At 46.1% G+C, this 13,720-nt stretch overlaps 1 protein-coding gene across 2 annotated transcripts; it reads right to left on the bottom strand.

Moving 5' to 3' along the window:
- Positions 1-5,540: 5,540 nt before the first annotated feature.
- Positions 5,541-13,464, bottom strand: bag5 (BCL2 associated athanogene 5). 2 transcript variants are annotated; one of them, XM_069160841.1, is made up of 3 exons: positions 13,187-13,464; positions 8,216-9,106; positions 5,541-7,237 (listed from the first exon to the last, which is right to left on the bottom strand). In XM_069160841.1, exons 1-3 carry the CDS (start codon positions 13,207-13,209, stop codon positions 6,706-6,708), a joined length of 1,446 nt encoding a protein of 481 aa, XP_069016942.1. In that variant the 5' UTR covers positions 13,210-13,464; the 3' UTR covers positions 5,541-6,705. The 2 variants fall into 2 exon arrangements, with proteins under 2 accessions (XP_069016942.1, XP_069016941.1); XM_069160840.1 differs by having other exon boundaries at positions 12,663-13,462.
- Positions 13,465-13,720: the final 256 nt, after the last annotated feature.

Here is a 13,720-nt window from a genome sequence, read left to right on the forward strand (position 1 = left end):
TCCGTCCACCTGCTCGGGATGAGAGCTAAAAATTTAATGCACATCTACTGCGGGGAGTGAGTTTGCGATGCATGAAATGTCTTTTATCCATCCTCTGTTCCCTTGGCGATACCGTATGTTTTTCTTAAAATAACCCTGAGTAGGCATTTTAAAAGTTTGCGATCGCATTTTTAAAAGAGTCCTGTCAGGTCCTCACGTGGAAAGCTGTTAAAAAAAATAAAATAAAATAAAATAAAATAGAAAAATACACGTTAACAGCACATGGATGACGACACGCCGTCTTTATTTTGCAGTGGGAATACAAACTCTAAACACAACCATCCATGGACCATTCACACGTTTTTTTTTTTCTTCTTTTTGTCAGTGTGCTTTTTGTACAAGCTCATCTTGGAGGAGAAACATCGAAAGCCCGTCACAATCAATGCAGTTAAAAGGCGACTTAAGAAAAAACGTACGTCTGGAAAAATAAAAGAAATGAGAAAACCTTTTCCACCACTTAACACATTCCTGTCATCGGCAGAAACAAAGGCAAAGCAGTAATAAACAAGAGTGAGTCAGGAACATTAAAAAAAAAAAAAAAAAGTGCGCTTAAATAAATGTTTTGCGAAAGCTCAGCGAGGCAGATCTTTTTCTTTTTTGGTGAATTTCTTCATATTTTTTTTTCCGTCACCTAAATAACCAAGATAAGATTCAGCAGCCTGTCGCACCAACGTCTTGAACGTTTAAACATCTCGGTAGTTTGATACGACGTAGACTTAAAGATGGTCGAGGTAAACACAGAAGATCAATACTGCTTCCATGTCTGTTTGGAAATTATGAAACTACAGACAACGTTTAGCTTAGCTTGATAAAAAAGACCAAAAAAACGTTTCTAATTCACGTGGAAAACCACACGTTGACCAAACTTAAGAGCGGTGAGTCGTCGTGTTCGCCCTCCGGTTTTGTAACTACTTAAAGAAGCGAGGTTTGAGATGGTCAGTGAGCTTCAGCTGGTTTCTTCGGCTGGTTTTGATTTGACCACTAGATGGCGCTGCGACGCGTCGAGCAAACACGGCGGTCAGCCCGATTACTGGATTATCCAACGGGTGATCTTGTCTGATGCTCGAACGTGTATGAAGTGGTTTTCTACTCATTGTTCTCGTTCGGCCCCTGACGACGATAAAACATGTTGACGCCCTGAATCGGCATCACGTTGTCTGAATAAAGAAGTACTTTATGAAATGTGCAAGCGCCAGCAAAAAAATGCGATGGGTTGAACTAGTTTGCACTTAGTGTTTAATGCCAGACGAGGCGGCTGCTTGTGGAAACTTCATGTTCATAATTTCGGTCAGTCTTTCCTGAACAAAGTTACATTATTAAAGATCGGCAGTTTGTTCTCTTCGGCGCCACTTGTGGTGATAAATGGTAATTGCAATGGTGCAAAAGGACATTTCTTTTCTCTGATATTTACATTGAGAACACAGACTCCACCCCTTATTTTTGGAAATGTACTTATTTGCATTTTTTTTTTTTTTTTTTATCATCTCCGGCACTTATTCTCACGTCAACACTTTAAAAATAAACCCAGCGCTAGTTAGACTTACTGTCACTTGGCACAAAGACTGGACCTAGCAGCACATCGACAACTCACTAATTAACATCTCATTTGTTAATAAAGTGTTAAAATAGATGTACGACAATCTCCCCTCCGTGAACTCGTCGCTTTTGTCAAGTTTAAACAAACGAATAACGTGAAGAATTAGCCGAGTCTGACTTGGACCGCTTAAAAAAACCAGAAAATGTTCATTACATTTGGTTTAATGTCCAAATGTAGAAGTTTCTTGCTGGTGCAACTGGCTGCTGATCTCAATCAAAAACCTTCTCCGTCTTTGAACATTATTCATTTCCACCCGATCCGTCTTCATCAAAATAAACTTTGGTTACTGTGAAATACAAAAAGAGCAAAACATTCCTCGAGGACTACATTCAACCTCGGGCAGGAAAATCAGACCTTCTCCATCTGCGGGTCGCTCGGCCCGTTTGTTGTTCGGCGTTAATACACCGTCCTGTGAAGCGCCGCATCTGAATCCCCACTGGATCTGAATCTTTTAAAGTCCTGTCTAATGGACTCCAGAGCCACCAAGTTCAGACCCTCCGAGGACCCAGAGCTGCTTTTAGCGGTCCAGCTGTTTGTTGGTGGGGGAAAACCGAGCTGAGAGTCAGCGTGGAGAAGACCGGGGGGACTAAATTATTTCAGCTTCAGGTTTTAATGCCGGTTCACATTTAACCATCAAATCCAAACAATCATCAGATGGTCTTTTGTTCTGTTCATATTCAAATCCAAAATCAGAATTTTTTAAAATTTATTTTTAATGTTTTTTCAATTCAGAAATAATAATTAAAAAAAAAAAAATAATAATAATAATGGCTTGTTTTTCATACTTTAGATTTTATTCACAGGTCAAAACAGGAGATGAGAAAACGCGCCACATAAAACTTAATTTTGACGAGTTTTTTTTTTAATCCGCTTTCCTGTTTTTGAGTCGAGTTTAAATTCGAATGTGGAACAAAAAACAAGCCGTTATTTTGGGGGGTTTTGTGTATAAGCAACAAATAGCTTTTTAATTTTCTGAAATCGGATATGAAGTATAATAACAGCTTTAAACTGTTATCAGCACGACACCATTTTATCTCCAACTACTTAGTATTTATAAGCAGTATTAAAACACGGATCTATTCATAACACTGTAAAGTATTTTTAAGCAGATTAAGTCTTTATGCGTTTATTTTCAACAACTTTTAAGATGTCTGTATAAAAATATACTTATTTGCTAATTGAATATAAAGAGCATGAAATTTAAGTCTGGTTGTTTTGAGCTCAAATTTATCCACTTGAAGTAACAAAAAACATCATTTTAAACCTATATTTTGAGGCCATCGTATATAAAAGATGTCCTCATAAAAGAGGTTAAAATATTTCAAAATATGGTACATTAATAAACACCTAAAGTGTCCTTTTATCTGCTTATAACTACGTTATAATGTGCATATATACTGCTCATAAATACCTTTTTTTTTTTCAAATCAATTCATTAAATTCATGAAAAATGTATTTAAAGGAAAGTAGAGCAGACTTTCTGAAGCTTTGTTTTAATGCTAGCAGGAATAAACGGTTTCAGTTTTTAAAGTATATAAATCCGGTGATAGTCGACGTTTTTCTTATTGTCAACAAATCCAACAATTAATGTTTCCCACTGACAAATAATGTGTACAAAATGATTTCTTTGCGAGTATCACGGGTGTCCAAAAACTGATAAAAACAAAACAAAATCAGTACTCGTGTGTTTGCTGCAAATTCTCAAGAGAACAAAAGAAATGTGGAATAATTCGCTGCTGAAAATAGTCCCCGGCAACACGTTGTTGGTTAAGTTGACAATAAAAAAAACAAAAACAACAACATACAGAACATCTCCAGCTTTATCTTTTTGAAAATGCTTCTATTTTCAAAACATTCACACTCATGCAACATCGTGGTGGTTTGAAATGCTCGACCACCTCGGGGTTTCTGGGTCTTCCGCCCTCTTTTAGACCTATAAAATGTTCTTCTTTCTTTCTTAAACACGTAAAAATGTGAAGGCGTACGACACCTCCACCGAAATGCGACAAAGCTGGTTTTACAACATTTATCAGCTGCAATTTTCCAAGAAATTCAGAAGTGAAATCTGCTTGTAATTCTTCAATCTATTACAACCAGAGTCCGTTGACAAACTGCAGCGTTTTAGAGGAGGAGAGGTGACGTTTGGAAACCGGGGAACAACTTCCATCTGAGGGACGTCGGGGAAAATTTGTCTGCTCGTATGGCTTCGAGACACTTTAAGACGATGAGACAGGCAAAGATCTAAGTAACATTTCTACATACAGTGTAAAACTTTTGATAAATTATTCAAAGGGATGTTTAAAAAGGAAGCAAAGTAGAGAAACGCAGCGGATTTACATGTGTTATGTTACTGCATACAAAACGGTCAACTTAAGGTGTGTGCGGGTTGGTTTGGTCTGAGAGAGCATAAGGTTCGCTGTGACAAAGCATCTGTTGCAGCAGCAGCAGCAGCCGGGCGGGCGGGCAGGGGGGGCCGGCCGGCCCACATTTGAAGAACACCGTTTTAATTGAATTTTCTCCTGTATGAGTCTGCCGGCGTCGTGCCAGAAAAACGCTTCCAATAGCAGCTTAAAGCAGATAAAAACGGGTCCGTGGGAGTTTCACGGGAGCATGTTTACAAAAAATAATAACGATAATAATAATAATAATAAAAAAAAAAAAGAAAGCCAGCGACACGCAAGACAACGCTCTCGGCAGCTGGGACGAGCGGCGAAGCACCGAAAGGTCCGCTTCGGGAGGGGGAGGAACCATCGTGACCTTTGACCCTTTTAGTGCGCGTTCACACTGCAAGCAGCAGAGAGACGCGAGGGAGTCTCAGCTGGTGGAAAAAGTCTCGGACACAGATTTACTTTACACAAAACGCCCGTCAGATAAGATCTCGTTTCCTGTTGAGATATTTTTTTTTTTTTTATTATTTATCACGAATTAACTGGTAAACGTCTGCCGCATGATGAACCACACAAATTCTGCTCGGTACAGAGTTCCTGTGGATTCTCAAAAAAATTAGATAGATGCCGTAAAATGTCTTTAATGATCTTATTTTTTTTTATTTGTGAGAGGTCTGAGACCGAGACGTGTCCGTATAATTCATCACACCTACCTAAATCTAGCTGCCGTAATATATTTTTTGAGGACTTATATGAGCTTTTATTTATTTAACGGTGAATGTTAATAAATATCGCCGTAAATGCACCAGAAGAGGATTTTTCTGTTAGTCACCCTAAAAAAAAATATATATATATAAAGCTCAAATTACTGTTATACTATAATATACTATATATCTAATTACCATACTGTTACATTACTGAAAACTCTCATCTCACTGGAGGTGTGACCGTTTTATCAGCTGCCGTTTCCTCCCGCTCAGTAACGTCTCTACCATCATCTCGTTGTGGTTTTGTTGTTGTTGTTGTTGTTGGGAAGAGTCAGCAGGATTTTAACGGCCTAATTATCGCCGCTGCTCCGTCAGCGAGGCTGCTTGCAGTGTGAAAGCGTGACTGACTCACGCCGTCGCCGGAGAGCGTCGTCACGTCGGCGTCGCTACGAATCACTGACTGGAACTTTTTTTTTTTTTTTTTTAACTCGGGGAGTAAATACTGATTTGAAAAGGAAAAAAAAAAAAAAAAAGAAGAAGAAGCCTCAATTTGTATGACAGGTAGTGCAAATCTCCTGCGGCGCTAACGGCCGAGGTGCTCGCTGTTCAACGCGTTCGCTGCTTTTTAGTTTGCTCACTCTTGTGTCACCGATAACGTGTCGCTGCGCCGCGAGGCTGCTTTCACACAAACCGGCTCGAAAGGGGAAGGGGTGAAAAAAATAAAGGCACAGAGATTTGGACTCCTCTACTAGTCCCTCTCGCTCCCCCCCCCCCCCCCCCCCCTCCCTCCCCCTCCCTCCCTCCCTCCCACCGTCTCCAGCAGCAGCAGCTCGGAGAAGTTTCTAGAAGGCTTCTTTCTGTCTGTCGACTGCGATCACCGTCAATACTCGGCGCCACAATAGGAACCCGGCTGACAGCCCCGTGAGCTTCAGCCTTGATGTGTCAATGCGGTGGATATCAGCCTTCCTCTTCCTCTTCTTCCTCTCTCCGGGGACCTCTCACAGTCGCACTCCTCCGTTAGTAGAAAGCGGTGGGTAGAAACCAAAAAAAAAACAAAAAAAAACTAAACAAAACTAAAGCAGCAGCAGCAGCAGCAAAAATCTCGTCTCCTCTTATCTCTGAATTCAGAACTGGATCCATTTATAGCTCGGCACGGTTATAAAAAAAAAAAAATAAAAAAAAAGTCACAACAAACATTTGAAACAGACTTAAAGGCTACACAGGCGGCGGATGGAGTGGAGGGGTGGGGAGGTGAGTGGGGGGGGAGGGGGGGGTGCAAGGGAAGATAATTTTATCTCGTCAAACATCCGGCTCACCAGATAACATCACACAGATTCAGATTTTTGTATCTTTCGTCATTTGAGCGTTTCTGGGGGAGTCGTGAGCGCCACCACAGGCCTGAGGGGATGAACAGGGTCAGCGTCGGCCCCCCTCTCCGATTACATCTCCGTTTCCACGACCTGCTGAGGCCCTCGTGTTTCAGATTAGAGTTATTACTCCACAGAAGAGAGAGAAAAAAAAAAAAAAAAAAAAGAGCCATCCGTCACACTTTTATCAATGAAAAGGGCAGTCGGGAGGATACGACCGCTGAAACAGGCTTTATGGAGTGTTTGTATGTATATGACGACAGAACACACACACACACACACACACACACACACACACACACACACACACACAGAGAGCAGATAGTAAAAGAAATCGCCAAAAAGCCCCGCCCCACCCCCTCCCAAAAAAAGAAAATAGATTTCAGAGTGTGTGTCACTGTGTTTCTCAGCAGGGTCGGCCATGACTACCACGAGGAGACGAAAGAGAAGCGCTGCTGCAGTGCATTCTGGGGGTTTGAGTCCTTATGTACAGCCCATGGAATGATACGTTTTCTATCTACACACATTATCAGGTCCTTTCGTTCTTGCAGCGACGCTCCATCTGATGTGTGTGTGTGTTTTTTTTTATTTATTTATTTTTTCCCGGATCAGTACTCCCACTGGTCCGTCTTCATGTCCAGGTAGTTGAGAATGTTCTGGGCGAACTTCACCGCCTGCTTCCGCGCCACCTTGGTGATGTCGTCGCCCTGCGGGTCCACGGCGTCCAGCGTCAGCAGCTGCTTGGTCAGCAGCTCCTCCAGGATCATGTAGCTCTTGTCGGCCCGCTTGCCGTCGAAGCCCAGCACCTGGGCCTGGAGGTCCGACAGGCTCCCCAGGACCAGCCACACGGCCCGGTGCGACGGGTGCTCGTGGGGGCCCGGCTGGCGGCGGGCGAGGGCCTCGCGCAGGTCCAGGAAGGTGATGATGGCCTGGACCTCCACCACGGCGCGGCGGCGGGCCTCCCGGATGCACGGGTTCTTGGCCGTGTCCACCTGGTCCAGGTGCGTGAGGAGGCTCTGCAGCTCGGCTTTGGGCCTGAACCCGAAGTCGCAGTGCCGCACGACGCCCTCGCGCAGGTGGGACACGTGAGCTCGCACCGCCTCGATCTCGCGGATGGAGTTGTTCTGCGCCAAGTCGTACCTACAGACACAAACACCGGATCACTGCTGGGGGAAAACTCCTGCCACCGATGAGCTTATCTTTCGAACCGGACAACACGTCGGGGTCGTTTTGAGCCCCCACCCGAACAGGAAGTCCCGAGTCAGCGCTTTACAGGCAGCGTAATAACAAACGTGCTAATCTTTCGATCGACAACGTGACGTCATCCAGTCGTCGTGGTCTGAGCTCTGCTCTGGTGCGACAGGAGAGAAAATATCTGCAGCTCCATCAAACCAGCCAGAGAATCACCGTTAATACAAGGAGGTACCGCCAAAATAAAAGCACCAGCCTTAAATGTTTTATTTTAGAGAGGAGCTCCAAAATCTTCCACCAACTTTTTCTAAAACGTGTTTTAGTCTACGTACGAGAAGGTTATATTTTCTCTTTTCTTTCATCTGACAGTTCCCGACAAAAACATTTTTTTTTTCCATTTCATTAACATGCGTTCAAATTCAGCTTCCACTTTATCAAACAAACTACTTTTTTTGTGGCTGTAATTGACGCCCAACTCCAGGCAGCAGAAAGAACAACATGGGAGAGCGAGAGGTGCTCGAAGCGGCACTCGACTCGGCTGTTCGACATAATGGAGCCCTCGGTGGGCGCGTCGGTTCCTGAAAAACGGCCATCGGTGAGTCTCTGCCGATACGAGTCTGATTCCCTCACAGTTCTCTGAGCTGCACTCTGAGGTACAGAAGGTGTTAATAACAAAACGTGCCGGCAGGAAAGTTGCGATCCAGAATAAAACAAAACGGTGACTCGGCACCGAAGAACTGAAACTTAAATCGAAAATATTTTCTGCTTTTCACAGTTTTTCTACGATAATAATCTAAATATCTTTGGGTGTGAATTGTCAACAAAACCTCAGGTCTTAACTGGGATGTTCTAAGAATTTACGATGTTTTGTAGACCGAGGCGATTTAACGGAAGACGGTCAATCATTCCTTTCGGAGTGTGTCCTACCTGCGCGTGTCGTCTCCCTCCACCTCCAGGTCCAGATGTTTCAGCAGCCCGTTGATCTCCTCCACAACCTGCTTCCTGTAGTTTCTGATCGCCGCGTTCCCGGAGACGTCCAGAGCGTCCAGCTCCACCTGCATCTCCGTCAGCATGCGCGAGAGGTGGGTGCAGCTGTCCCGCCCGCTCAGGCCCATCAGCAGCGCCACCAGCTGGCCGCGGGCCACGCTCACCTTCACCATCACCTGGTTGATGCGGTGCACGGCCTCGTGGGTGTCCCCCGACAGCGGCAGCGAGAGGGTCTGCTGCTGCGTGCGCCCTTCGACCACGTCCTGCACGGCGCAGATGCGCGTCAGCGCCCGGTAGCGCGCCTTGCGGAGCGGCACCCGGCCCTCGGTCTTGACCTGGGTGAGCCTCAGGATGATCTCCTGCAGGGCGTCCACCAGCTCGTCGTTGATCTCCGCCGCGCCGCCGCTCCGCTGCGGCGCGACCACCCGCTCGTCCACCAGCTGCCGCGCCTGGTTGCTCAGCTGCTCGATGGCCTGGCGGGACGGGTGGCTGGCGTTCTCCTCCAGGTAGCGCAGCAGGCCCTCCACCTCCTGCGCCGCCCTCTTGCGCGCCCCCTGCAGCTCCTGCTTGCCCTCCGTGTCCACCTGGTCCACCTCCAGCTGCAGCCGGGTCAGCTCCCGCTCCAGCCGCTTGTAGTCGCGGTCGTTCTGCAGCCCGCTGAAGGTGCAGACCTGCGGCCCGAGGGACGCCACCTCCCTCTGCACCTCGTACAGACGCATCATGGCGGGGTGCTGCGGGTGGTACGGCTGCTGCTGCTGCTGCTCCGTGGGATGCTGCTGCGGACCGCCATGGTCCATCCTCTTCCCGCCATCAAAGGGCTTCCCAAACAGGCTGGAGGAGGAGGAGAAGAAGAAGAAGAAGAAGAAGAAGAAGAAGAAGAAGAAGAAGAAGGAGGAGGAGGAGGAGAAGAAGGAGGAGGAAAAAAAAAGAAAAGAAGAAGAAACAAAAAGGACGCATGAAAGGAAAGTGAGAACAATGAGCGACAAGGACAATCAGAGCCTCAGTTGAACTAACATTGTTGTCTGCCGGCCAGAATGGGTGGATTACGTCTTTTCATATTTTCACAGCCAGCTTTGGTTAAATGGGACCTCCGGCTAAAAGTCTGGATCTCTGCCACAGCTGCAAAGACAAACTCCGCAACCTCAGCCAAGCGCTGAAATCTCCACCGAGTCCAGAGGAGCCGACGACAGCGCGGTCGGACACAAACGCCGCGAGTTCTCGCGCGGTGACGTCGTACCGAGCGGAAACAGGAAGGCGCTCCTGCACGGCCCGGGAGGCGGCGGCGGCGAAGCGCAGGACGTCCAGTGGCACTAAGAACAGGGAGAGGTGTTGCTTCTCCTGTTCGCGGGCGATTCTGTCACGCTTAACATGCCAAAAAAATATGAGTTCTGCACAAGCAAACCTGACGGTCAATCCCAGCCGATACTTTTATCTTCTGACGCTGAAATCTCAACGTTAAAATATCAACTTTAACTTTTTTTTTTTTTTTTTTTGGTAAGAATTGTGACTTTCTATTTTAGGAACACCTGTAAAATCGAATGCATCAACGCTGCCTTAAATTCTACCCGTGCAAAAGTTCTGCGTTTGTTGACAATGTCAGAAAGGTGAAAGTCCACACGTTTTACGTCCAGAAATATTAGAAGCATCTCTGAATGCAAAACCTTTACACGTCACAGGCTTCAATAAAAGTCGACTTCATGCGAGAGCAGTTGCTTTGAGACTGCAACGGTCAAAAGAAGTTAAATGCAGACGTGCGCGACGGTAAAAATAACTACATTCAACCAAAACACGTCAAATTTTCTTTTGTCAAATCATGAAATGTTTCTGCTTCTCTGGATATAAAGTAACTTTCAGGAGGAGTATTTTTGTTTTTTAAAGCTCCTTTTTTATTTTTAAATGTGACATAACTCCCGATTTTAAATGAAGCACATCCGTACAAAAACCGGCCAAGAAAACCAGCGAGGTTAACCTACATTTAGGCTCAACACAAGCACACCCACATGACAACCATTCGGGAGCATCGCAGAGGCTGAAACGATGGCGGCAGCGCTTCTAATCCACACGAAAAGGATTCCCGCCTGCCCGTCGAGCTTTAAAAATACAGAGCAGCAAAATGAACGCAGCTGACCGACTGGCCGACAACGTGAAACCGTTCAGGGTCTCCACGCCGACTCGTGCGGCAGGATTCGGCCAAAATGGGCCTCGTTAAATGTTGTCAAAGGTGCCTCGAAGAAAAGTCCTCGCTCAACGCTTAGAAGAAAAAGCAAAAAAAAAAAAGCCACCGGACACAGAAACGTCCGCTTCTTAGTAAGATTAATGACACGACTCCCCGCGGGAGTTGAAACCATCGAATTCGTGTTTGAGCCAAAAAAAAAACCAACAAAAACGCCGAAGCGGTGCTAAATTCCAGCGTCTCTGAAGATGTAACAGGTGCTCGTCAACAAAACAAACAAACAAACAAACAAACAAACAAAAAAGATTATTTTTGGGGTTAGCTGCACAAAACAGGATGCTTGAAGAAGACTTTATTTTTTATTTTTTTTTTAAATCTTACAAACCAAACGATAACAAAATAATCTGCACAGGAGCAAAACACTGAAAAGGGACACAAATGGACTCCAGATGACGCACCTCTCCGTTCGTGGTGCTTTTGCTTCGCTTTATTGACTCTTTGTTCTTGTTGTGCATGTTTGTAAGGTTATTTTGAATATTCTTATTGATGATTTCTGTCCTGGTCTTTTTGAGCCTCTCTGTTGTCATTTTACAAATCTACAAGGTTATTTTGTGTTTCTGTGGAATTGATATCCGTCAGTTTGTGGCAGTTTAGTTTATCTCTGTGGTTGTTTTGTGTCTCTTTGATGTCGCTACGTATCCTTGAAGTCAGTTTGCGTCTCTCACGGTCGTCGTGTTGTCTCTCTTTTTTTTTTTTTTTGTCCTTTTGTCTCTCTCTGTAGCCGTTTTGTGCATCTCTGCAGATGTGTTGCATCTTTTTGAAATCATTTTGTGTGGCTGGTTGTTTTGCATCTCTGTTAGATGTTTAATCTTGTCAATTTGAGCCTCTTTCAAGTCACTTTGTGCATTTTTCCATCTTTGCAGTCATTTAGCATCTTTTCGTGTCAGTTCCGTGTGACCTTGTAGTTATTTGTGTCTCTTTCGTCAACATTTTCCAGGTAAACCTGAACTCCTGCGCACCGCTGTTGGTTTTAAAAACGGCCTCTAAGCAACTTCTTCCTGCAGCAGAGCCACGCTGACGCCGTCTGCGCAGACGTCGCACTAAACACCAGAGCACACTTGACAGAGTATTACCCATCAAAGCGAGCCCGAGGTGGAGGTTATGTACTGTTAGAGTGGAGTAACCGATTTAAACCTCCTGTTACTTCTGGCCCAGCTGCTCTCTGACCCCTGAGCCCCCCCCCCCCCCGCTGTCGCTGCGCCCAACAGGCCAAGCTATCTAATGCATCCGTGATCACAAATACAAACGTCTGGTCTACTATACCTGCAGCCTGTAAAATCAGATACTCTCAATTCAAATAAAGCAAAGGAGCAAGACGGCGGAAGAAGCCAGCCTACATCAAAGTAAACTTTCTGTTTCAGGATTAAGATAAGGAGCGGATTGGAGTTTTTGCAGCAGGACACGGCTCTGGGGAGAAGGTTGCACGACGAGACGGGCCGTCGTCGTCAGCCAGGGTGCCCGAAAGCACGGCGGGATTGTTGCATGTAAATCCTGTAGCCCACAATATGACGTTTTGTTATCCACAGCATCAATAACCCTTATTAGAATAGGCAGGATTATGTATCAGCATTCCCTCAAGTACTTTTACGTAAGAGGGCGACGGGCTGGGCATTTCCAGAATAGTGGATGAGCGCAGAGCTTCCAAATCTGAGTATTTATTAGGATAATCTCAGCAAAATCCACTCCGGCCTGGCCAACACCTCCCCGCTCAGATTGATCAAAGATAGACAAGAAAAAGAAAAGAGGACTGATGTGGTACTCCTGAAACTGAGAATCGGTTTGCTAGTAGGAATCACACACACACACACACACACACACACACACACACACACACACAGCATGATGGCTAACTGAGCTGCAGGTAACACGCATCCAGCACCTCCTGCTTAAAATCTACCCGGAGCACCTTCCCTCTCTGCAGGGAGACCGGATCCCTGCACCGGTCCTGCTGCACGGCGGTGCGCATTATGTCACCACACACACAATGTGCAAGATTCCCGGAGCTGTCACAGCACGCACGCACACACGCACACGCACACACACACACACACACACACACACACCACACCTCAGAGCATCTCCAGAAGCTGTCAGCTGCATCCACACACACACACACACACACACACACACCCGACAGCATCGTGAAGGTCTCACCTTTTCAAAACTCCAAACACATTCGCGCACATTTTTGCGGATGTCTGTTTCCATCGGCCAAAGCAGGGCGGCTCGGGGAGGAAAGAGGCATCCAACCGGGCAGAGGCGGACTCGGGGGTGGAGGGGGGGGATGAAGACGTCGACGACGCTCCGGTCAGCTTCAGCACCCGACCACCGACTGACTGCCTGCCTCACTGCGGTCGGGCTGGTGTCGCCCCTCCCACAGCCTCTCCGACGCGCTTTAAAGTCAACTTCACGACCAAACGCGTTTCTGAACGCTCACAAAACGGTCAAAAACGGAAGGTTTCGCATCCGGGACCAGCGAACAGCCGCAGCCCGGTCTCCACCTCCGTCCCGGTCTCCACCTCCAGGTCTCCACCTCCCGGCTGCTCTTTGTGTGTCAGAGGACTGAGCTAGCTGCCGTTGATCACCTGACTTCTGCCCCACCTCGGCCAGAAAAACTCCCGGTTTTCGGTGTTAATATTTCAACGCCAACTCCGCCGCTTTAACGGCTTCCCTCTTACCTGCACAGCCAGCGAACAGCCATCTGAACTCCTGCCGAAAAGTGCGCACCTCCTCTGATTAAAGCTAAACATTAGCCTACCTAGCTACCTTCTCGGAGTTACCTTCCTGCTCACAAGTAATGAACTATCCCGGCGTTCGTCTCCGGTCAACGAGGTGGAATTAACGCCATTTTTGTTGGCGTTTGTTTAACGTTCGCGAACATAAGATGTCCGTAGATGTTTAGTTAACGCATAATACACTCATAAGGGCGTAGACGGGGTTTTTTTTTTTATGAAAGCGTTATCTTTCGGGTGAACGGCTTAACTAGTTTTAACCCAGTGAACGTTTTGAACGCCCAACATTGAGTGCGCTTCATTTAACGTGCCGCCGTACCGTTTTTTGTAAGTTACGGAAAAGGCGGTGATACGAGACGGAGTTCAGGCAGCATAAAGTGGCCATAACCTTTTATTTATTTATTTTTTTAATTTTTTTTTTTAATGTTTCGCTTCCAAACTCTTAAACACTTGAAACAAGACCGTACATGATTATTTCCA

The sequence above is a fragment of the Embiotoca jacksoni genome, unplaced genomic scaffold, assembly GCF_022577435.1.
Source record: "Embiotoca jacksoni isolate LCO1_2020_lvr unplaced genomic scaffold, fEmbJac1.0.p SCAF_27, whole genome shotgun sequence".
Classification (NCBI taxonomy): domain Eukaryota; kingdom Metazoa; phylum Chordata; class Actinopteri; family Embiotocidae; genus Embiotoca; species Embiotoca jacksoni.